Source organism: Ctenopharyngodon idella, chromosome 6 (assembly GCF_019924925.1).
Source record: "Ctenopharyngodon idella isolate HZGC_01 chromosome 6, HZGC01, whole genome shotgun sequence".
Lineage (NCBI taxonomy): Eukaryota > Metazoa > Chordata > Actinopteri > Cypriniformes > Xenocyprididae > Ctenopharyngodon > Ctenopharyngodon idella.
In genome coordinates, this window is record NC_067225.1 from 9,551,749 (window position 1) to 9,577,099 (window position 25,351).

General features: G+C 37.3%; 2 protein-coding genes across 6 annotated transcripts in view; one reads left to right on the forward strand and one right to left on the reverse strand.

Annotated features, from left to right (window-relative positions):
* Positions 1 to 18,852, reverse strand: part of gpd2 (glycerol-3-phosphate dehydrogenase 2 (mitochondrial)) — a 34,364-nt gene extending 15,512 nt beyond the window's left edge. Inside the window, exons 1-10 of one of the 3 annotated variants that reach the window (XM_051897909.1) lie at positions 18,697 to 18,852; positions 16,046 to 16,150; positions 14,916 to 14,924; positions 11,966 to 12,137; positions 11,486 to 11,610; positions 10,414 to 10,511; positions 9,480 to 9,643; positions 2,618 to 2,782; positions 1,918 to 2,062; positions 1,612 to 1,805 (exon numbers count right to left, since the gene is read on the reverse strand). In XM_051897909.1, the coding sequence (XP_051753869.1) occupies positions 1,612 to 1,805; positions 1,918 to 2,062; positions 2,618 to 2,782; positions 9,480 to 9,643; positions 10,414 to 10,511; positions 11,486 to 11,610; positions 11,966 to 12,137; positions 14,916 to 14,924; positions 16,046 to 16,144 (1,171 nt within the window). In that variant the 5' untranslated portion in view covers positions 16,145 to 16,150; positions 18,697 to 18,852. The remainder of the gene's footprint in view (positions 1 to 1,611; positions 1,806 to 1,917; positions 2,063 to 2,617; positions 2,783 to 9,479; positions 9,644 to 10,413; positions 10,512 to 11,485; positions 11,611 to 11,965; positions 12,138 to 14,915; positions 14,925 to 16,045; positions 16,151 to 18,696) is intronic. The other 2 variants (XM_051897911.1, XM_051897912.1) reach the window with 2 other exon arrangements.
* Positions 18,853 to 19,852: 1,000 nt separating this feature from the next.
* Positions 19,853 to 24,630, forward strand: nr4a2b (nuclear receptor subfamily 4, group A, member 2b). 3 transcript variants are annotated; one of them, XM_051897915.1, is made up of 8 exons: positions 19,853 to 20,321; positions 20,607 to 20,697; positions 20,900 to 21,771; positions 22,532 to 22,661; positions 22,787 to 22,950; positions 23,110 to 23,306; positions 23,383 to 23,561; positions 23,642 to 24,630. In XM_051897915.1, the coding sequence occupies exons 3-8, from the start codon at positions 20,902 to 20,904 to the stop codon at positions 23,875 to 23,877; spliced, it is 1,776 nt and encodes a 591-aa protein (XP_051753875.1). In that variant the 5' UTR covers positions 19,853 to 20,321; positions 20,607 to 20,697; positions 20,900 to 20,901; the 3' UTR covers positions 23,878 to 24,630. The 3 variants fall into 3 exon arrangements, with proteins under 3 accessions (XP_051753875.1, XP_051753874.1, XP_051753876.1); XM_051897914.1 differs by having other exon boundaries at positions 19,867 to 20,321; positions 23,104 to 23,306; XM_051897916.1 differs by having other exon boundaries at positions 19,867 to 20,321; positions 20,917 to 21,771; positions 23,104 to 23,306.
* The last annotated feature ends 721 nt before the right edge of the window (positions 24,631 to 25,351 follow it).

The window sequence follows — 25,351 nt, forward strand, 5'->3', positions numbered from 1 at the left end:
GCAAGACCGTAACCATGTCTTGAACATTGGTGGGGACCATTTTTTCCCAGGTGTTACTGGGTAATTTTTTTTATTAAAAGGAATCGAATAATTAAAAGATTAAAAGGGGATTTAAGGGAATAACGAAAAAGAAATAAGAACGGCAAAAGTTCCAGGTCTATTGTAGTTATTAAATAATCAATTTTAACTACTTGCAAATAATAGTTTTTTTAAAGATATATTCACTCTTATTTCTATGTCTAATATGTCAGAAAAACAAAATGTTTCTTGTTACGTCACATTCAGTTATGAATTACATTAATCATATCATATTAATCAAATAATAGCATGTTTTCAATTTAAAACGGCGAAATTTCATAAAATTGTTGAGTAGTTCACTGCATCACTGGATTATATTGTCGCTCTCTGAATATTTCAATCATAAAACAGATATTAAATGTTTAGCTACTTATTCGCCACATACTCTTTCGCTGCTGAAACGAAAAAGAATCGCACTGGAATTCGCGCTCGTCTTCTGTGAACAGTAAGCCCCGCCTTCTTGGATTTGATTGGCCAGCTCACTCATCCTGATAGTGATGAGCGCTGTTAAACCGCTGAGGCAGACCAGCCTAAAAATGCAACTTTTAAAACTTTTTTTGTCATCCTAACAACAAACAGAGCGATGAATAATGGAGTACAGCAGAGCACCATCAATAATATCAAATATTGGGGGTGAGGAGGGGGCAATTTGGTCATTTCTCAATGTCTATGGTGATTACGGCCCTGGTTACAAGCCTGCCTGACTGGTATACTTAAAGTCTGCTAAACTGGAACAACTAATTTTGTAATTAATGCACTTTAATTGTGCAGAAGTAGTGCTGAGATCCAACTAAAGATATACTGAAGTATATTTGATTGTGTTAAAGTGGAACTATTGCAGGTATACTTTAGGTACACTTTAAATATCTTGCATTTAAAGACTGATATTATACAGAGATCATACAATCCTTATTAATAGTGATATTAAAACACTTTTTAGGCATAATATTAAGAAACATGGGTAACATAGGGAATATAACTATTAACTACAACTGTTGTTAAGTTTAGGTATTTGGTAGGATTAAGAATCTAGAATATGGTCATGCAGAATAAGGCATTAATATGTGCTTAATAAATACTAATAAATAGCCAATATTCTAGTAATATGCATGCTAATAAGCAACTAGTTAAAAGACCCTAAAATAAAGTGCAATAAAGAAATACTCCAAATAAAGTTTAATTATAATTTTATATCAATAAGTGATATGTCATTAAATATTAATGGATTTGAAGTATACTTAGTAATAAATGTATTTTATATAGATTTTTTTTTTTTTTTTTTTTTTTTTTTTTTTTTTACCAGGGTTGTAATTTAAATCTACAGACGCAAATAGATAAAGTGCAATAAAATAAACACTTAAAAGTGCATTTTGGATGTTTTCTTTTACTAGTCTGAAAAAAAGACGTTTTTTTTGCCTGTAGTGTCTTGCATTAAAAAGATTTTCAGTTTTCCTTTTTTGCTCTAGGTGTAGCATTGTCAGCATGTCACATTTTAAAACCATTCAAAAGAAGGTATAGGCAGGGTAATATTACCTTCTACGTCAGGGCTGAGGTAATTGCGGACTTCGTTCAGGATAAAGTTGATATCATCCTCCATAGGGATGGGATGGGCTGTGACTTCAGTGGGCGTGTCTGTCGTGCCGGCGATAGTCATCTTCTCCCAGGGCAGGAAGAATATGACACGGCCGTCACTGGTGGCGGGGTCTAGCAGCCCCATGTTGTCTGGGCTATAACAGGGAGGAGGATACAGATGTACGTCATCTCTCTCTGCACGGTTAACACCGTAAAAATACACTTGAGGAAAAAAAGAGAATAAGTTTGAAGGATTCAGGGAGGTACCTGTAGTATCCAGGGATGACAATGTGCACTCCTGCACTAGGCTGGCAGATGTTGGCAGTTTTCTGGTTGTCCATTTTGCGCAGTGAGTCAGTGAAGGGGCCGGTAGCGTTGATGACACATTTGGCACGAACGTCAAACTCCTGCCCTGCAAACGACAGCGAGGTGTTACTCTGAACTGAACACCGCTGACCTGACCTCATGGCTCATTTGCTAAGAATGGAAGATAAATTTCTTTATAAAAGGATTATGAGCCAAAGGTGATGAGTTAACACTGGTTTGTGTGGAAATTAAACAATTTAAGAGACAACCTATATGTAGACCTTGCATTAAGATCTCTGTCAATATTTGGATTATTTAAATGCGGTCACATTTACCATTGTTTGGCAAATTTATGTGGTGAAATCCAGTCATTTCAATAGGAATCCACTCGATCTGAAATTGTGTATGAGGGCGAAAGACTTCCCCACGCAGATTTCGCAACATGTTCAAGTCGGTCAGGTGTATTCATCGCGCTGACCATCAGAAACCTGCTTGGTTTGAAAGTGACTTTGTTTGAGCTGTGCTTCATAAATCGTGACACCATTGACAATAGACAATGTACCTTTTTTGTCAGTGAAAATTCTGCAAAGTTTCGCTAATGCGACCGCACCATTTGAAACTTGAACCAGATCATTTAGTTTTCGGTATGGGCATATCTCACCTGTGGTCATGTCTCGGCAGCGGGCTCCACAAATTTTCTCCTGTCCCGTTTTTGGATCTGGTTTCTTTAGCAGATGAACCACCTCTGTGTAGTTAGCAATAGCAGCACCATGACGGGCCGCTGTAAGAGCGATGGCCAGGTTCATACGGGCATCATTGTGCTGTCCTGAAAAGAGCCATAGCAAAATGTCACACAATGCACATACACAAAAAAACTTAAATGTACTAAGCTAAGTACAGTACTTATACTTAATTTAAATAAAGCTAATTAGTACCATCCCTAAAGCTAAAACTTAAAAAAAAAAAAAAAAAAAAAAAAATTTTGCAGTACATTGAAACACTTTCCCCATAAAACTAGAAATTGTCAGATTTAGCTAACCTCTTAACTTACCACAGACGTAATGGTTTTTATACTGTACAAACTGTATTTTCTATCCCCCTACACTAACTCTAACCCTACCCATCACTTTCTGCATTTTTACATTTTTAATAAAATACTGTTTAGTATGTTTTCAAAGCCATTTTAAAGGATTAGATCACTTCAGAATTCAAATTTCCTGATAATTTACTCACCCCGTCATCCAAGATGTTGTCATCCATCATGTCTTTCATTCTGAAGTCGAAAAGAAATGAAGGTTTTTGAGGAAAACATTCCAGAATTTTTCTCCATATAGTGGACTTCACTGGGGTTCAACATGTTGAAGGTCCAAATTGTTGGAGGAGAAAATGAGATTTTTCGCCCTACCACGGTACTTTCACCTATGTCACGCGTGACCTTTCCAATGTGATTACGTAATGTGTGGCGCATCGCAGAGCAGTGCAAGATGAGCATTTGTGGTTAAAAAGTATATAAATTTTATTTATTTTTTTAGAAAATGACGTTTCGCTAGATAAGACTCTTATTCCTCGTCTGGGATCGTGTAGAGCTCTTTGAAGCTGCACTGAAACTGACATTTGGACCTTCAACCCGTTGAACCCCAGTGAAGTCCACTATATGTTTTCCTCAAAAACTTTAATTTCTTTTCGAATGAAGAAAGAAAGACATCTTGGATGACATGGGGGTGAGTAAATTATCAGGAAATTTGTGAAGTGAACTAATCCTTTAAGTACAAGGACTCAAGAAAAAGTGTCCTCATAAACCATGTTTATGTTGTAATACCAGTGTAATACCCATGTCATTATACAAATTTGTGTCCTCATAAATCATATAAACAAGTGCGTGCACACACACACACACACACTCTCTCTCTCTCTCTCTCGACTTCTATTGTTTTTATATACAGCTTGTTATAAATACTATAATCTAAAAGAAAACCTAAAAGAAAACTTTCTGCACAATTTTTAGTTTATTTTCTTTATTTACTGTTTTTACAAAGTAGGACGTCTCCAAAAGGAGGTTTTGGAAGGTTTTGTCAGATTTAGTTCACTTCTGGTTGCAAATTTGTCCACAAAATATGGTTAAGTAGGTACACAATGATTTACTGTACATGCCAGAGGACACTTTGTTAAAGGGATAGTTCACCCAAAAATGAAAATTCTGTCATCATTTACTCACCCTCGAGTTGTTCCAAACCTGTATGAATTTCTTTCATGGGCCCCATTGACTTCCATAGTATTTTTTTTTTTTTTCATACTATGGAAGTCAAAGGGGTCCATCACCTGTTTGGTTACCCATTTACTTCAAAATATCTTCTTTTTTGTTCAGCAAAAGTAAGAAACTCATACAGGTTTGGAACAACTTGAGGGTGAGTAAATGATGACAGAATTTTCATTTTTGGGTGAACTATCCCTTTAAGACTTGCTCCATGACTGCATTGTTTGAAGTGGTCTGACGGTGTTCAATATTGTTATAGGGTCATTCGAGGCATTCAAAAAATTTCAGACACATTTGAAACATGAATTACAGGAAACCTTGAAGCAGACGCGATATCACTCTATTACGGCAACTAAAGAGCTACTAGATTTAGAAAACGCCTCTGTGTTTTCGATGCTAAAGAACCAGAGGGATAGGTAACCCACGTAAGCATGTCTAATGCTAACACATGCTCGGGGCAACTCCATCAGACAATAAAATAATAACACAGGCAGGAAGCCTGTTTAAAGGGCACACTTCTCAAAGAATAATGTGCAGTGAAGGCACCAGCATGCTTTGTTAGAGATCCCATGAACCTGCGCCGGCTGGGTTTGAGCTCACGGCTCTGCACTCGAATCATGATGCAGGGAAAACATCCATGTTGAGAAGGATAATGTGCACATATGCATGCTGGAATATTGTTAATATCACCTAAGAGGACGAATCACAGCTCACACGGAAAGCTATGTCCCGCAGCATAGATAGCAAACGCTTGGCTGAGCTTGAATGTTTATTCGAGTACAGCTCGCAGGTACGGCGAAAAGAGCAGGGCTTTTGTGCTGCAAGCGAAATTATAATGAAATAAAGAAACCGTGACATTACAAATGACTGAAAACGCAGATAAGGGAGTTTTAGCGTCAGATTAGATTAATAAAAAAGACCTACAGAAAGAATGAATGACATATCATAGCGGAGGAAGGATGTGACGGGCGGATGAGATACTGAAAGAAAGAAAAGGGAGAGAGGACTCAAGGAGGATGAGGGACAGGAGCAGAAGAAGCGATGCGAGTAGGGGAAAAAGAGAGAGAGAGAGGGAGAGAAATAGAGGGAGGCAAATAGCGACAGGCAGGCTGCGATCTCCAGCGGAGAAGGTCAGATTCGGAAATGTCACGGCCGTGATTGTTCCAGATTGAATAATTGGAGAGAAAAGCCGGCTGACAACCCAGGGGAAGGAGGGATGGTGGGTGGGTGGGGGGGGGAGGAACGGACGTGGGGAGAAGAACGAATAAAACCTCTAAACTGTCATTACAATCGCTGGTTTCGATTCTCCACACACATACATACGCAAATTAAGACGCTTTTTAACGCAGTCACTGGGCGGCACGTAAACACGCCGCGGCAGGGAACAGAGCATCCAGACGTCTCTTCGCCTCTGTTTCTCCCACAGATGGACGCGATGTGACAGATCGCTGCTCAGATAGCCGCCGCACTCCCCCTGAATATAAGCTGCCCGCGCACCCTGCGAGGGACCGTGTGTATCAGTGTGGGCCAAATGTAGTTTGACAGGAAGCACCGGAAGGCAGGGTTGGAGGGCGGGGCTTGTGCTGCCCCGGACGGGACCTTGAATAAAGGGGACACATTCTGCACACCCAGACTAACCAGGAACATATGGAAGTTTTGCCTGGTGGCAGCCTCGGGCGGCACAGGGAGCACACGGGCCAACAGAGACACGGGCACAACGAGTTTGGCCGCAACAGCCGGTGGCGGTTTTCCAGAGATTATGCAGGAATGTCACAGAGACAAATGAGCTTGCACTTATTGCTGCATAAAACAACAAATGACAACAGTTATGATGCTTTAATGATAACAAATCATGAATTGATCATTATGATCACAACTTTTAATAAAGGGATAGTTCAGCTAAAAATGAAAATTATCCCATGATTTACTCATCCTCAAGCCATCCTAGGTGTATAATATGACTATCTTCTTTCAGACAAATACAATCAGAGATATATTTAACAATATCCTGGCTCTTCCAAGCTTTATAATGGTAGTGAATGGGGGGGGCGTGTATGTATTTTTAAAGAGAAATGTCGGTGGATTTCAATATAAGAGAAGAGGAGCTTGAGCTTGTTGCAAAACCCTATTTGTTTGAACTGCGATAGGCGTCTAAGCTTACGATACATCTACATGCTGCGTCATACATCGCGTCACGGGTTACTCTTGTGGCGCAGTGAACTTGCATACTAGTAATTTTAGTTTATAAAGTTTTAAATATGGATATTTTCCTTACAAAATAACATCGCTTTGCTTTGTGTAAAAAAAATATCCATATTTAACAAGTTATGAAGTAAAATATCTAGCTTCCGCCAGACCACCTTCCGTATTCAACTTACGAAGAAAGTGTAAAACTCTCGCAGTTCAAAAAGCTCACGCTACTTCCTACGCCTTCCCTATTCAACTTACGGAAAAAGTAACTGACCAGTAAGGAAGTCGGTCTGGCGGAAGCTAGATATTTTACTTCATAGCTTGTTAAATACAGATTTTTTTTTTACGCAAACGCATCGCTTTGCTTCAGAAGGCCTTTATTAACCCTCCAGAGCCGTGTGGAGTATGTTTATGATAGATGGATGTGGATGGAGACACTTTCTTCAGCTCATACTCGTGACCCCTGTTCACTGCCATTATAAAGCTCGGATGCGTCTGGATATTTATTAATATTTCATCGATTATGTTCATAAGAAAGAAGAAAGTCATATACACCTAGGACGGCTTGAGGGTGAGTAAATCATGGGATAATTTTCATTTTTAGTGAACTAACCCTTTAACAAGCTCATTGTTTCTGCCTAAATTATTTCATGTTAGCTAACTGCATGATTTGTATTATCTCAGAACTGTACATTTCTGACAGATTACTCTAAATTTGAGTTGTGAAAAGCGCTAAACAAATAAATATGAATCGAATTGAACTGAATTGGCTTATTTAAAGAAAATATCTCTTCTTATTCTCTCTATCACATGCTTAGCAAAGGCAATACCCAGAAAGATTTTTATTGTTTTAAAGAGCAAAAAACAAAACAAAAAAAACACTGTCATAGTCTAGGCTAGACCCTGTTTAGAAGGGGCGTCTACTCCAGTGAAATCACAAAATTAAATGCTATCAATAAGCCAGTGTTACTGATATGCACCTACTGACAAACAAATGCAAATAATAAATTATTTTAAATAGTCAAATTCAAACCTGTAGCCTCTCACAAGAAATATACCTCTGAATTCAGGGTGCGAATCTATGGGTCGACAGCAATTCGATTCGAAACACAGCTCAATTCGATTTGATTGTTCTCTAAAGGTCACATATGTAAATAATGAAAAGAGAAAAGCAATATCATCTAGAAGATTGAAATGTTTTATAGAAGCGATGATACCAGTAAAATGGCACTGTTTATCTAACAGCAAGGTTTCCATGCAGGTGAAAGATTTTTGTTTGTTTTTTTTCCAGCTGAGGCCAAGTTGGGAACATTAGCAATGGTTTAACAATGTTTGACTCTAGTCTTTTAATGTCTTTAAATGTGGCATTATGTGTCATTGTAGTATGTACACAACCATTCAAAAGTTTGGGGTCAGAAAGATTTTTTTTTTAAAGAAATTATTACCTTTATTCAGCAGTGATGCATTAAAATTGATCAAAAGTGACTGATCAAAATTTCTATTTCAAATAAATTGTCCTTTTGAACTTTCTATTCATAAAAGAATGTTGAAAAAAATTTCAGTTTCCACAGAACAACTGTTTTCTATGGAAGCTTTTTTCTGCCACTAAATAAATAAAAAAGGTAATCGCGACTATATAAACTCACAATTGCGAGAAATAAAGTCAGAATTGCGAGTTATAAACTCACAACTGCGGGATATAAACTCGCAATTCTGACTTTTGTCTTGCAATTGCAAGATATAAGTCCAATTTCTCAGAATTGCAAGTTTATATCTCGCAATTCTGACTTTATAACATGCAATTGCGACTTTATATCCCACAATTAATGACATTATAAAAAGAAAAAGTCAATTGTGAGTTTATATCTGAGAATATGCAATTCTGAGAAAAAAAGTCAGAATTGTGAAATAAAAAGTCGCAATTACCTTTGTTACTTTTTATTCAGTGGCAGAAACAAGCTTCCATAGTTTTCAACACTGAAGATAATAATAATACTAATACTAATAATAATAATAATAATTGTTTCTTAAGCACCAAATCAGCATATTAGTGATTCAATGATTTCTGAAGGATCATGTGACACTGAAGACTGAAGTAGTGCTGAAAATTCAAACGAATAAACAAATTACATCTTATAATACATTAAAAACAGAAACAGTCATTTTAAATTGTAATAATATTTCACAATATTGCTGTTTTTCTGTATTTTCCATATTCAAATAAATAAAGTCTTGGTGAGCATAAGAGACTTTTTTTTTCTAACATTTTTAATAATTTAACCAAACTTTTGAACTTTTATAATATAAACTTACTCCAGCAATTAATTCATTGATTGATTAATTAATTAATTAATTAATTAATTAATCAATCAATCAGTTGATTGATTAATTAATTAATCAATTGATTGATTAATTAATGAATTCATTCAATTATTAATTAATTAATTAAATTGATTATTGGCTAAAAGAGATGAGAAAGAAAAAGAAAATGTGTATAGTTACACCTCACCCTAGTGAAAAATAAATATGCTGAATACATTTATTTCATGCTAAGTATACAACAAATTACATTTACATATTTATGTGCTAAATAAAAATACCCTGCAATTGTACTTTTGGTATATAAACTGGTGTACTTAAAGTCTGCTAAATTAAAACAACTAATTTTGTTCTTAATGCTCTTTAATTGTGCAGAAACAGTGCTGAGATCCAACTAAAGATATACTGATTGTGCTAAAGTGGAACTATTGCAAGTATACTTTAAACATCTTGCATTTAAAGACTGATATTATACAAAAATTCATACACTCCTGATCAATTTTGAGCATAAAACACATTTTAGGCTTAATATTGAGAAATGTGCATTGTGCACAAGTAGTACTCAAAATAAAGTTTAATTATAAATTTTATATCAGCAAGTCTCAAGTGATATGTCAGTAAATATGTTAATATATTTGAACCACACTTAGTATGAAATAAATGTATTTTAAAAGGTATTACTTTTTTACTAGGGCAGCTCTGAATATCATATTTCTCAGATCATACTCAAGACTGAAATCTTAGATTCGCTCCTGCTCACCATCATAATAGACAATGGCTCCCACGAGCTTGTCTTTCTTCAGCATAGGGAAGAGCTCCAGTGCTTTGCTCTTGCTCAGGACATAGCTGCTCTTCAGACAGTGTGATCCGGCAACCAGGTCGTACATTTTAATGCCGGCCCAGTAATACGGCAGCTGCCACCACCTGGTTAAAACATGTCCAGTAACAATAACACACTATTACTCTCTGTTTCTGCTGACAAACATGGCTGAGAAAAATGAATTCAGCAAATGTACTGACTGCATTCAAATATACAAACAAGGATTTTGTGAGTACTTTACTGGGGGAAAAAAAAAAAAACATAAACATAGTCTCAGGCTGGTTTAAGCACTTTTTTAGTCAGGTTTATTAATAATTAAAATAGATATGGTTGAACATGGGCAGAATTGGATTTGTCCAAGTACCGCTAAGTCATATAGCACCTTGTGACATTTGTTTTATGTTAAAAAAAAAAAAAAAATCTGACAGGCAAATGATGTTATCTTGAGGTTTCTCATTTCTGTGACCCTTTCACACTTCTCTGGCTGCTTTAAATATCAGAGCAAGACATAAATGCCACGAATAATTAGTAATGATGATGGTACGGACAGGAAGATCCTTTAAAAACCCAGAATGACAAGGGCCAGAGACTGGGCAGGCGGGAGGTTCAGCATTGATCCACAGAATTTCCGAACACCAACTGCTGTGGGTGACCGTATGAAAGGTCCGATGCCATTTCTGTGAACTTATCAATGGATTTAAATACAAAAACTGTATTTTATGCATCTAGGACGTCTCCAGTTTTTCCTCTTTAACTTTCTGCCATTTAAGCCCCATATGTCCCTTCCTTTTTTCTCTTTTAATGAAGTGTTTTTATTGTCTGATTTGTAAATTAGTGAACAAAGAGCAGTAATTAGATAAACTGGTTTTCTTACTTGTAAACAGGAAGCATTATAGGTAAAGGTGCAGACAGGTGAGGGGCGATGTCCAGCAGATTGGCACGTTCATGAAGGGCCTCTTTCACCATCATGTACTGAGAAGGCAGAAATAAATCTGTTAAGCAACATTTCTGTGTCCAGACGATTCATGTACACATATTTTCAGGGTATTTGAGGTGTAATATGTAATTTATTTTGTAGAACAAAACATAAAATCTTAACCACAGATGTTAATTTAGCCATATATTCAAGAAACTCTAATCTAAAAACCCATTTTCAAGTCGTTGAATTATCTTCATTTGTAGGCTTTTGACAGCAATTAATATAAATATGATATTATATTTCACTGTCATTTTATGTCTATTAAATAATTAATCATATTTTAAATCAGTGTTATTTTAGTATCACTGAGATACTATTATTGTTTTCATTAACATTTTGAATTAGTTTTTATTTTTAGATTTCTAGTTTCCATTTTAGTTTTAGTTAAAGTTTTAGTAGTTTTGTTTTTTTTATACATTTTTATTAGTTAAATATGTCTGTAAAGTTTTTATTAAGTTTTATTCCACTATTAGTTATTTTAGTACATCAATTTAAACTAAATGAAAATAAGAAATCTTGCCTTGGCAACTAGCTGAAATAAAATAGGTTTTAGTTTTTGTATATTTTATTTCAGTTAACGTTCCTATTATTTCAAGTAACAAAATAGTTTATGGTTTTGGTTTTAGTTTTACTTAAATTATAATAACCCTGTTTTAAATGTATAGTTTTTTAATTTGGCCATCAACCGATTTTGACTGCAGTTTAAAATCTGAGAGTGCTGTCATCTCCAATTATAATTTACGCTATCATTTTTCATTGTACTTATAATAAGACTTATTGTAATAGTTGACGGTCAAGCTAAGTTTCAGTTATTCATCCTCCACACTGATCTGCAGCATCTACTAAATGTTTGTGCTTCTCTCTGTCTGTCTGATAGTTGCTCAAAATGTCACAGTGGTGGCGTAAGCGGCCTTGCAATCCTTCTTCTAAAATATTAGGGGCAAATAGGGAAAAATGGGGCCTTCACCTGCTCATAATCTAGTTTCATGATGGCTTTCTGCAGATAGCGGACTCCTCCGTGAATGAGCTTGGTGCTTCTGCTGCTGGTGCCCGATGAAAAATCGCTCCGTTCTACCAGGGCGGTCTTCAGATCTGGACGAGGGGGCAGAAAGACAGGTAAGGAACGGATTAGACAATGAACTGGCATTTTAAGACCTTATGGTGCCAAATATTTAGACTGCAGCTGCTGTCATTTACATATGGCTTTCTCCATCTCTGTAAAATCACATGATGCTTATTGCACCCAGGCACATTCTGTCTGGCCTCCAGACTTTGCAAAATCCAATATAAATCATCACCTTTATATATTATATATATAAAAAAACCCAATAAACTAAATTAACACTAAAAATGCATACGGATCCATTATTGGATTGAAACTGACCTGCACAATAAACACACTCATGCACGGTTAATATTGCAAAACTTTGTCAAAAACAGTACATACTTCGTGTGACAGCATCTAAGGCACATCCTGAGCCCGTGGCTCCGCCGCCCACCACCAAGACGTCAAACTCCTCTGTGTTTCGCAGTGCTGAAAGCTGCTCAGCTCTTGTTGGGAGAGCATCTTTAAACGGCACCTTTAGCTCGCCCTGCGCCTCAACATATGCCAGCCGGGCCTGAACACATCCAGCAGGTGCAAAACAAAAAAAGAACATTGTGACAATGCGGTCAAATGCATTACAATAGACGTTAGACTCTCAAAAGATGCAATCCAGAATTGATATTCTATAAGCTTTACTGTGCAACTGCATGAGTCTTTCACAATTCTAGATTCAAACCTTTCAATTATTCATATTTTTCTGGATTGATCTTAAAAATAATAATAATAATAATAATATGTAGACGTAAATTAAACAAGTTTAAATAAGATTCATTAAACAAGACAATTAAACAGATGTCTATAAAAGTACTAGTGAAACACTTAACATGCACTTATTATATTAATTGCCCCACATCATATTAATCGCCCCACATCAAGACAACATAAAATATATTTCATGAAACATTATGTTAGTCACCATGCCAAGACAGAGGAATTAAGTGGGATGCATTATTGGAAATCTCAAATTAGTGTTGGGTTATCAGAGTTCTAGTTCAGTTATTTCAGTTCACATCTAGGTTTCAGTTCTAGTTAGCATTCATGACATGGTCACTCTTTATGGCAATTTGCACCTTTCATATTATAACTATGGAAGCTTGTTTCTGCCACTAAATAAAAAAATAAAAAGGTAATTGCAACTTTTTTTCAATAGCGAGTTTTATTACGCAATTCTGTCTTTATAACTCGCAACTCTGACTTACATATTATAAAGTCAAAATTGCGTGTTATAAACTTGCAATTCTGACGTTTTTTCTCTGAAATGTGACTGAATTTGTTTTTCTCACAATTGAGTTTTTATTTATAAATAAAACTTTATAACTTACAAGTCTGACTTTTTTCTCAGAATTGCGAGATAAACTCACAATTGCAAGTTATAAAGTCAGAATTGTGAGTTATAAACTCACAATTCTGAGAAAAAAAGTCAACTCGCAATTGCAAGTTTATATCTCGCAATTCTGACTTTATATCAAGCAATTCTGACTTTATATCACGCAATTCTGACTTTATATCTCGCAATTCTGACTTTATATCACGCAATTCTGACTTTATATCTCGCAATTCTGACTTTATATCTCGCAATTCTGACTTTATAACTCGCAATTCTGACTTTATATCTCGCAATTCTGACTTTATAACTCGCAATTCTGACTTTATATCTCGCAATTCTGACTTTATATCAAGCAATTCTGACTTTATATCACGCAATTCTGACTTTATAACTCACAATTCTGACTTTATATCTCGCAATTCTGACTTTATATCATGCAATTCTGACTTTATAACTTACAATTCTGACTTTTTTCTCAGAATTGCGAGATATAAACTCACAATTGCAAGATATAAAGTCAGAATTGTGAGTTATAAACTCGCAATTCTGAGAAAAAAGTCAACTCGCAATTGCAAGTTTATATCACGCAATTCTGACTTTATATCACGCAATTCTGAGAAAAAAAGTCAGAATTGTGAGATAAAAAAGTCCCAATTACCTTTTTTTATTTTTTATTTCATGGTGGAAACAAGCTTCCATACATAACAGACAACAATATTTGATATTTTTTATCCTTATGCTAAACATCAGTTTAAATATTTAAACTCCCAAAATACAACTGCTCTTTTCGATAAATCTCACACTTTAGTTTGAGGAACACATATTCACTATTATCTACAACTTTTGCCTCAATAAACTAATTTACTGCTTATTAATAGCTATTAAGGTAGTTGTTGTAATGATTAAATTTAGGTATGGGGTAGGATTAAAGGAATAGCTCCTCCAAAAATGAAAATCCTGTCATCATTTACTCCCCCTCAAGTTGTTCCAAACCTGTGTGAGTTTCTTTCTTCTGCTGAACACAAAAGAAGATATTTTGAAGAATGTCTGTAACCAAATAGTTGATGATCCCCACTGACTTCCATAGTATTTTTTGTCCATCACCTGTTTGGTTACCCATTTTCTTCAAAACATCTTCTTTTGTGTTCAGCAGAAGAAAGAAATTCATACAGGTTTGGAACAAATGATGACAGAATATTCATTTTTGGGTGAACTATCCCTTTAAGGGATGTAGAATATGATCGTGCAGAATAAGGCATTAATATGTGCTTTATAAGTACTAATAAACAGCCAATAATATGCAAGCTAATAAGCAACCAGTTAATAATGAGAGTCGGTCCCCAAACTAAAGTCAAACAGTATGAAACAGTATGAAAAAGCTGCCAATCTATCAGTCACAAGAAGGCCAATAAAAAAAGTCAAAGTCGTAAAATTCAAATGAAGAGAAAACAAGCCCAGGCGAAGCTAGGTGTCGAGGGTTTTAGCCATGATGAAACGTTTTTTTCATTATTTCGTTAGCATTTGGCCTAAATGATTACATCAATCTGCCCCCAAAAGCCCGTAGGGTCCATTTGACTTGCAAATGACCAAATGAGCCCAGACATTTGCAATTTAGACCGTAATAGCATGTAAAAACAAGATTCAGTAATTAGTGTCTATTTCCAAGGACAGACATATTTAAAACATCCGCACACTATTAAGAGAGGCTGTCCTGCAATCAGGACAAGTGCATGACGGAAACAGAGAATTTCATGCAAATACGCAATCGGCCACCGCAGAGTGATACTTCAGCCAGAGTATAACAGTGCCCTTGCCATAGAGGAGACAAACAGGCGCTCACTAACACACACACACACACGCTCAACAAATTAACATCACAATCCCAGAGATTAGCATCTGCCACATGCATGATTGCAAGCAATTTTTGAAAGAACATTCATTCTTTCTCTTTTGACTTTTGCTTACCCATTTAGGCTGCATTGAGATGACACGAGGGACAAATAAACATAAATAAATGGAGAGACATCAGAACAAAAGTTTTCGTCAGTGAAACGCTTAACATGGCATGCAGATGTGACGTGAAGGTGATCTGACTGACTGACGAAAATCTCTTCAAATCATATCAGTAAATTGAATAAACAGTCTCGGTTAGATAGATCTTCCATAACTGTTTTTTTTGTCCAAATTAATCGTGTAGCGACAATCTCCATGGCAACCACGTCCTTCAAAGTGCATAATTCTCTCGCTCCCTGGAGTTTCATTGGGATTGGAACAGTTGAGATGCAAGATAATGGACAAAATGGGCTTGGGAAGATTTAAATAAATGATGAGAGAGAAAATCAGGACTCCCATTGCTCTTCAAGGGTCTGTCTTTTTTTTCTTCATTTGTTTCAGAAAGCCTTGTTGATTATCTTAATCTACTTGACCTTCCGTTATTTGGTATAGCGTCTAAACAGACGAGACCCCTGGGGTTCTTACTAGTTTAAATACAGACAGAACATGGTGTGTGACACACTCCCTGATGGCGTGAATGGGGATCAGATTGTTCATGATTACATATTCAAGAGAGATCCTTTAAACAATGTGTGTATCACTGTTCAAGTGTAATCTCCCTTTAGCAAACAAAACCTGATTTTAATACGGTAGTCCACCCTAGAGAGAGAACAGGAACAAGTTTGGAGACTTGAGGCAGTACCTAAAGGTACAGATGAGATTTGTAAATGTATCTGGATTTGCTATGGTCTAATCTTAATGAGATTTGTCGCACTCATTTATGAAATATTGACAACATCAACAAATAGGGAATAGTTATAAATAGATATAAACTGCTACAAAACACTGTACTGTCCTATGTGAGCTGATATATCTTTAAGATCATGTAAACACACATTCCTGAGTCAGGACAAGACATGCTGTGGTACAGATGGGTGTGAACAGCTGCGCTCTGTGTATTCTGCGCTATAACCTGTAGGAGTCACTGTATGGATGTGAAATGTGAAAACAAAACGCTTGGTAGGCTGTTTGTCAAAAGAATTGGCCAATTTAACTGTACATTCAGAGCAACAACATTGATGCTGTTTACTGTAAATATATACCTGATTCTTCCTGTATTCAAAGAACTGTGATAGGCTGAAGGCTGTTGCTACAGCTCCGCCCCCTATTAGGGTTCCTTTCACTGCCTTTCTGAAAGCCATTGATCCCTGAAACAGATTTGCAAAGAGTTAAGAAGATTTATAAAAACGCTTTTCGAAACATTCAGAAAATTATAATATTTTTTCCATGTCCTGTTTATTCTGTTAGACTACAGATACATCTTTTTTGCACAGTGTAGTGTATATTTATATACACATATTACATATTATCATGACAAATGTACACTCTAAAAAATGCTGGGTTAAAAACAACCCAAGTTGGGTTGAAAATGGGAAAAACCCAGCGCTTGGGTTGTTTTAACCCAGTGAATGGGTTGTTTTAACCCAGCAGTTGGGTTAAATGTTTGGCCCAACTTGCTGGGTAGTTTTATTTAACTCAACTGTCGTTTAAAAATGACTGTATTCTTGCTTAAAATGAACCCAAAATAGGTTTCGAAATTAACATTTATCAATATGTTTAATAAATGAACATTTATTAATGAATAATAATTAAACAATAAACATTTATTATAATATTACATAAACATAATATTAATAAATGTTCACCTTTTGATTATTATTGTTGCCTCTAATAATTAAGTGTCTGATTTTTCATTTCCAACATATTTTGGGTTCATTTTAAGCCAGACATATAGTCATTTTTAAACAATAGCTGGGTTAAATAAAACTACCCAGCAGGTTAAACTGCTGGGTTAAATCAACCCAATCGCTGGGTTTGTCCATTTTTAGCCCAGCATTTTTTAGAGTGTAATTTCCATGTATACAGTTTAAACAAAAATATAAGGATCTAGCCAAACTGATGACATTGTGTCCAGTGCTTATATGCAATGAAAAGACTAAAGACTTAATTTTTTGTTTCAAAACTGTCTCCTTTCTGGTGTCTTGAAATTCAACTTAATTAACTAAAATGAGCAGTTCTCAAATATTTAAATTTTAAATACTCTCTCAGAAAAAAAAAAAAAAAAAAAGGTACAAAAGCTGTCACTGGGGCAGTACCCTTTTAAAAGATACATCTTTGGACCTAAAGAGTGCATATGTGACCCTGGACCACAAAACCAGTCATAAGTCGCACCGGTATATTTGTAGCAACAGCCAACAATACATTGTATGGGTCAAAATGATCGATTTTTCTTTTATGCCAATGCCATGAAGATATTTTGTAAATTTCCTACCGTACATACATAAAAAATTTATTTTTGTGAGTGGATATGTATTGCTAAGGACTTCATTTGGACAACTTTAAAAGCGATTTTCTCAATATTGTGATTTTTTTGCACCCTCAGATTCCAGATTTTCAAATAGTTGTATCTCGGCCAAATATTGTCCTATCCTAACAAACCATACATCAATAGAAAGCTTATTTATTCAGCTTATTTATTTTAAAAAATTGACTGGTTTTGCGGTCCAGGGTCACATATTTGTACCTCAAAAGTACATATTGGTAACAAAAGTGTACATATTAGTACCTAAATGGTACATATTAAAACCTTTTTAAAGGGTACAATCCCAGTGACAGCTTTTGTACCATTTTTTTCTGAGAGTGTATAACAGAAAATATAAGTCATAAAAGCTAGACAGAGAGCACATATAAACTTACAAAACTGCAATTCTGGTAATGAGGGGGCATGTAGCGCACATTATATAAGTATTAGTCATACTGAGGAACTAAAAAGAAAAGACAACAAAGCACTGACTTCCCTGTCCTTGGCATGATATAATAAATCAAACCTGTAACAGTTGCTCAGAATTGTGTCAAACTCACAACTGTCAACTGTCCAAGTCCAGTTTGTGTAAATGACTACTGTATGAATCCTAGAACTGACAGGTTCTGGTGAAGGTCAAAGTAAAGCTATAATCGACCTATTGCTCCGGGTAGGGATGCAAGTCATATCACTACATGACACTAGAGGAAGTGAATGAGTCATTTTTACTACACTGTTTGAATTCACGCCTGTCCCGCATGGTCCGTTTATGGCCAACCATGTGCAAGAGAGAGAGAGAGAGAGAGAGAGAGAGAGAGAGAGAGAGAGAGAGAGAGAGAGAGAGAGAGAGAGAGAGAGAGAGAGAGAGAGAGAGAGAGAGAGAGAGAGAGAGAGAGAGAGAGAGAGAGAGAGAGAGAGGAGCCACAATGTCTGATAGGGATGTTACAGGTTACTATTTGACTAGTTCGTGTAAGAGAATCAAATGAATATGAGCTTAAGCTGGAGTGTGAATATTTAGCCTGATTCTGGCCAAATTCAATATTATGTTCAATCCTTCATCAAATAATTTTTACTTAATTAGAATCAACAGAACAATGATGAATACAGACTAATGTAAACCATCCAGTCCATCACATGAACTCGCATTAGGCTACTACTGACAGCGAGTCAAAACATCAGCGACCGAATTCGTTGCAAACAGCCTACATCGTGCGATAACATAAAGCAAAGCCTACAGCTATTATGATAAAGCATTTTGTAATGCAAATATTAAAACAATATGGGCTGGAGCAACAGTGGGTGGCTCGCATCCAAGAATAGACCAGACAGGCTCGACGATCGACGTCAAATAAAACATCAAATAAAATGGCGAGACTCCTGGTTTTTACTTACTGATTTTGGCGACGGTGATGATGATGATTTCTAAAAAGGAAAATCATGGACAGTGAAGGTATCAACTGTGATGTTACAGTGTTACTTATTCAGGAATCCAGGAAGTACAATGACAGGAAGTATTTGACAGACAGGTGGATGGACGAATCAGTTTAGAGGATTCACAGCTCTCGTCCAATCATATTTAAGAAGGCGTTTACAGGCGTCTAATTGTAGACGCACTTGGAATAGAAAGGCGTTTTGTAAGACCATCTTTTATGAAAGAGGGAAGGTGCACAATCACAGCCCAAGACACTGTTTAACTCAAAGTTAAACAGTAGAATTTAACAACAAATTGATTTAGACCACATGTACATCCGAGAACAATTTATTTCTCAATTCTGTACTGCTTTCTCTATTATGAAATAGATAACAATAGCTTAAGTGAGGCACTGTATGTGGGACTGCGTGCATTTTGGAATGTTTTCAAACTATTTGCAAGGCTTTTTTTTTTTGTCGTATCAGTTGCACAGGTGAGACTTTCAGCCTAAAAAAGTTCAGCGCGACCGCATCACGCGTCATGGAGTTGGAAGCTGCTGACGTAGCGATGACGCAGCTCGCTTCAGTCCAAACAAAGTTGCCTCTGTTACAGCGGGATTCCCTTCTCACAATGGAAACCCTTCACCGCTCAGAGAGAGCAATGGAATCAGATGAAACACATCCTAATCTATTGAAACTTTCCCTAAGCATGATGCAGGTAGAAACAGAAATGGCGTCACTATTTTGAACTGTTTCTAGTCCTGCATCCGTAGATGCAAAGAGATAAAACGAATTTGTACTTTTACAATGCGAAATATTTATGCTAATATATTTTCTCTTTACTTTAATCTTTTTGTTTAGGAGCAAAGAAGACTCATTTAACCTGTGGATTTCCCCCGCATACAATTTCCATTGAATTCTTTAAGAATATTGCAATAGTAGAGCAATGCCTTGTGCTCTGCACCCTTTTATTATTGTTTTTCACTGTAATTTTAATTTAATTCTTCATTTTTTAGGTGTGCTGAAAGAAGAACATTTCATTTGCCAGCAATCATCGCTGCATGCCTTTATGAATTTGATAAAACAGAAGATAAAATCTTTGATTTGCTATGTCCATGCTGACTGACGATTCCCCAAATAGCTTATTCTACAACAACAACAACAAAAAATCCACTTCATTGCTTTAAATCAGTGAGATCTGAACTCGTGTCGTGTAGGTGGTTTCTATATTTGGAAACGATTTTGCGCAACAGATAATGTGTTGGAAATTCAACACATTTGACCTAGTGGACAGTCCCGCATATGCAAACGCGCAGAGGATTGAATTGCGCACAGTGCGCATTGAGCGCGCTGAAGAACAGTCCCTCTGTCCAGTGATCAGCTCGCGTCAAGAGTTGACGCGCCTGACGTCACGCCCTCTTAGCACGTGGGCTGTGGCATTCAGAGTTCTCATAAACAAAGGCACATTGCGCTCGGGCTCCAGTCTTCGCGTGCAGTCGAAGGAGTAAGGTGCGCAGAGGCATCGGCTCTACATGAAAACGGAACTTCTATCAGCAGGAACAGATTCATGGATACATAATTGGCATCTCTTCTAATAGTGACTTGAGGTATGTAACAGAGAAAAGATAAATAAAAATGCTTTTCAGAACTTGTGGCAAGATTGTAAAGAAATGCATCTACTATAAATACATGATGAGCGTTTCTTAACTTTTAATTTTTACCATTTTAATCTTGCCAGGAGAGTTAAAGTAGATTTTCAAAGTTGAGTTGATGTCACCTGAGCGCCTTGATCTCACAAAAAATATAAAGTTGCGCGCACTGAAACGCTTAAAGCGTTAGACATATGTAGATCTTCTTTGAAGAAAATTGATGATAAAATATTTCTTTCACAGAAACGCAAACGAACGGAGAGACACCGACCTGCACAAGAGCCCTGACTTCAGAGATTGTTCCACGAGAGATAGAAGTAGCAGGTGTGCGGAGGTAAACTAAGTTTGCATGTATGCATACTTTCCGATGGAAAGTCCTCTTTCAATGTCTACATCTTACACATAGAAAGAAAGAAAAAGAAGTATGCTAAAATGTATTTGCATATAAATATTTCCAAAAGTGTGAAACTATAAAACATTAATATCATGCACCCTGTCAGAGAAAGCCATTACAATTGAGTTCTCTAACACTGCAGCCATGCCCTGCGTCCAGGCTCAGTATGGGACATCACCTCCAGGAGCCAGCCCTGCATCTCAGAGTTACAGCTACAGCACCACTGGAGAGTACAACTGCGACTTCCTAACCCCGGAGTTTGTCAAGTTTAGCATGGACCTGACTAACGCAGAGATAGCTGTCACTTCCTCGCTCCCCAGTTTCAGCACCTTTGTGGACACCTACAGTTCCAGCTACGACGTGAAGCCTCCCTGCCTCTACCAAATGTCCCACTCTGGGGATCAGCTGTCCATCAAGGTGGAGGAGATACCCGCACACAGCTACCATCATCATCATCAGCAGCAGCAGCATCATCATCAGCCGCACCAGGCTGAGGAGAGCATACCCCATACCGGACCTATATACTATAAACCATCCTCCCCAAACATCTCCCAATCGCCCAGTTTCCCAGCGCCTCCGCACCACACGTGGGAAGACAGCGGGTCCCTTCACAGCTTTCATCAGAACTACCTTGCGACTTCGCACATGATAGACCAGCAGCGGAAAAACGCGATGTCTCGGTTGTTCTCGTTCAAGCAGTCTCCTGTTGACACGCCGATGTCAAGCTGTCAGATGCGCTTCGACGGATCTCTGCACGTGTCCATGGGCCCGGACACCCCGGGTGCGCATCGTGCGCTGGACAGTTTTGCTTTACCGGGACCTCCGAGGAAACAGCACGCTGTGGGGTTATCCCATTCGCTTAACGTCGGACATCCCTTACTGGAAAGCCCGGTGGCCTCACCCCCGGCAAGAGGATCGCCGTCCAGCGAGGGTTTGTGCGCTGTGTGCGGGGACAACGCAGCCTGCCAGCACTACGGGGTGCGCACATGCGAGGGGTGCAAAGGATTCTTCAAGGTACAACGTTTATCACTTATTACTAGAGATCTTTTAACCAATCCATTGGGTTTATTTTGCGCAATTACTCTTAAAAATAAAGGTTCTTTATTGACATCGATGGTTTAATGAAGAATCCGTGGAACCTTTCCATTGGACAAAAGGTTCTTTATAGTGGAATAAAAAGTTCTTTAGATTATAAAAATGGTTCTTTAAAGAAGGTTCTTCTATGGCACCACTCCAAAAACCCTCTTTTGGAACCTTTAGTTCATGGATAACATTTGCAGGATCTGAACCTATAACCTTTTGGTTACCAGCCCAACTGCATTTGAACAAGAAGAGGCATGATTTAGAACTGGTCTACAGTATAAGCTACCCCTAATTATCTCAGTTGTATTGATTTGACCCAATATGCACCTAGGGACACCTCCGTTCATCTCCGCCACCATTACTTTCGTCTAGAATGAAATTGGTTTGTGCTGAGAGTCGAATCGCGCCTAACCGAGCGTAACGGAAGTCCCAGCGGTGACATTAAGACAGCTCTTTATGTCACCGTCGTGATAGAATAATCTCGCTAATCCGACAAGAGGGGTCGCGGAGAGAGCGCCGGGGGACCCCAAATTATGGCTGCCCACGGATCTGTATTTACCGAATGTCTGCTTTGTCCGGCCCTTGAATGTATTACACAGCTTTGGGTTGGAGTGTCCTATTCTGTTGTAACTTCAAGTTGTTGCCATGCGAATTGAGTATGCAATTAATACGCTGTGCTGTTCCTCTCTAGCGCACGGTGCAGAAAAACGCCAAATATGTTTGTCTGGCGAACAAAAACTGTCCTGTGGATAAAAGGCGGCGAAATCGATGCCAGTATTGCCGTTTTCAAAAGTGCCTGGTCGTAGGAATGGTAAAGGAAGGTAATGTCAAGCACTTTTTCTGTTTTACAGCACATCTTAATTTGTAAATCAAGCCTGTTATTGTGTTATCGTGGTTTCATATTGTGGTGCAGTAACCAATATGTATTTTTTTTTTCTTTTTACAGTTGTGAGAACAGCCAGTTTAAAAGGTCGAAGAGGTCGCCTCCCCTCCAAACCTAAAAGTCCGCAGGACGTCCCTGTCTCTATGACACCCGTCAATCTGCTGAATGCCCTGGTGAGAGCGCATATAGACTCCAACCCCTCTATGGCCCGGCTGGACTACTCGAAAGTGAGCATCAACGCATGCAATTATTCAATTAACAATTTCAGATGCGATAATAATACAGTGTGAGATTGCACACAATTATGAGTTGTCTTGTGTTGTTTAATGGACGAATATTTATTATTATTATTATGTTACATTTATTGTATTAAATCCTAGTTTCAGACGAGTCCAGAGTATCACAGTGGAGGAGATGAATCTCTGCACATTCAGCAGTTCTACGATCTTCTCACTGCTTCAATGAGCATCATTCGCGGATGGGCCGAAAAAATCCCCGGGTTTGCTGACCTTCCCAAATGCGACCAGGAACTGCTTTTCGAGTCAGCCTTCCTTGAACTCTTTGTGCTGCGGCTGGCTTACAGGTAAGCAGACATGATTTGAACATAACTCGCTGTTTGGATACTTTTCGAAAGACTAATAATCTCTCTTTTTTTTTAGGTCTAACCTGGCAGAGGACAAACTTATTTTTTGCAATGGAGTGGTTTTACACAAGTTGCAGTGTGTGCGAGGCTTTGGGGAGTGGATCGACTCTATCGTTGAGTTTTCTTCCAACCTTCAGAGCATGAGCATAGATGTCTCTGCCTTCTCCTGCATAGCCGCTCTCACCATAGTAACAGGTAAGACATGTCTGACCTTTTCTAAGTGATGCACAGGATGCTTCAGTCCACTGACGGATTGTTTTTATCCCCTTATATAGAGAGACACGGACTAAAAGAGCCGAAGAAAACAGAAGAACTTCAAAACAAGCTGATAAACTGTCTGAAGGACCAGGTGTCCTGCAGTGGTGAATTGTCTAAACTGTTGGAGAAGCTGCCGGAGGTGCGCGCGCTGTGCACGCAGGGACTGCAGCGCATCTTTTACTTGAAACTGGAGGATTTGGTCCCCACGCCTGCGATCATTGACAAACTCTTTCATGACACTCTGCCGTTCTGAACACTGCAGCTGAACTGCGACTTTCGATGTGTCGGACTTGAAGGAATGAAAATGGCGGATGGAATTTTTTTTAATGTTCGGAGCACTGCCTGGGACAGTCCTGTTCAAGAGAAACGCGGAGGAAATAATATCGATAGATTATTCAAATATTGAGGATAAAATATTGGACTATTCTTATGATTGTTTAAAGTGTATTCAGAAAAAATGCGGCGTGGTGGAAATGTATTTGTATTGTTACGCGTCATATTGTTTATGTTATACCTGCAAAGCATTTCTATACAACTTCACACGTGTCATGCGAGATGTAGCCTAATGATTTAAGAGATCAAAATCATTTCGACAAGGTACTTTAACCACTAGCTAATGAAGTCGTTCTGCATTATAGTGTATAGAGATTATTACAAGAGGATTACCTGCAACATTACAGACTTCAGAATGGATATAGAGCACGTTTTTGTGTTTATGATTTCGAGTAGTGAATTATACTATTGTTATTAAGACATGAATCGCTTTTTTACAGTTCAGAAAGTATGCATGGAATTCGTTATGAGCTATTAACTTTCTCCAGCACTTTGTATTAATTTCATATTGAAATAATGTCCATGAGGTTTACGTGCAACCGGTTTCAAATTCTTAACATTATGCTTATATATTTCAGATCGTTGTTTTCTATGATGTTATGGATTTTGCACTGCATTATATGTTAAGCTTCTCTCATCTAGTGTATTGCTGAATAAACCTAACTATTATATATTTTCTCTCGTTATGTCAAGATTTACTTTCGATGTAGGCCTATATGTTCTATTAAAATTTTCGAATTTGCTTATGAAAGTTTTTCATTCTAGTGAATTATTTCAGACTTACACCATTTCATTAAATCCTAAAACGAAAAAATAATAATAATAATTCGGAGGCGATATTTATATTTGCAGCATTTCTTCAGAAGATTTGCGATTTATCGTAGGACAAAACCTGCGAAGATTTTTCAAATGAAATGACCTCCTAATGTTTCAAAGAAAAAGGAAAAAACATTCAGTAAAGAACGTTCATTGGCTACATTAATTCTTTACGAATGACAAAGCATTTAAAATGCTACAGAAGTACATTTATGACCGATCTCCTTTAAATTATTTCGAAGTCAGCTGTCAAATCTCATTAGAAATATTTCCTTAATTAATACTCGTTTTCAAGTTTAACATATACCCTACTGATATAACTCAAATTACCACAAAGATTTTGTAGAGCAAGCAATCTTCGGTGCTGAAATGCGGATAACGGCAGTTTCGCCTGAACTTTTTAAAAGGTCATGTCTATATAGAACAGATAAAATAATAAAACACAATCAGAATGCAACAGCCTGTGAATCATTTCAAATAAGAGCGGAAACAGGTAGTCAGCGCCTTGACATCGTTTGTTGTACAACACCAGAATGAGAAAGTTTAATGCGTAAAAATGTGAAGATACAAAAATCCAA

Coding starts and splice junctions, on each gene's coding strand:
- nr4a2b (XM_051897914.1), top strand. CDS start 20,902: ATGCCCTGCGTCCAGGCTCAGTATGGGACATCACCTCCAGGAGCCAGC. Junction 22,662..22,786: donor CGTAGGAATGGTAAAGGAAG/GTAATGTCAAGC, acceptor TTCTTTTTACAG/TTGTGAGAACAGCCAGTTTA. Junction 23,562..23,641: donor CGCTCTCACCATAGTAACAG/GTAAGACATGTC, acceptor CCCCTTATATAG/AGAGACACGGACTAAAAGAG.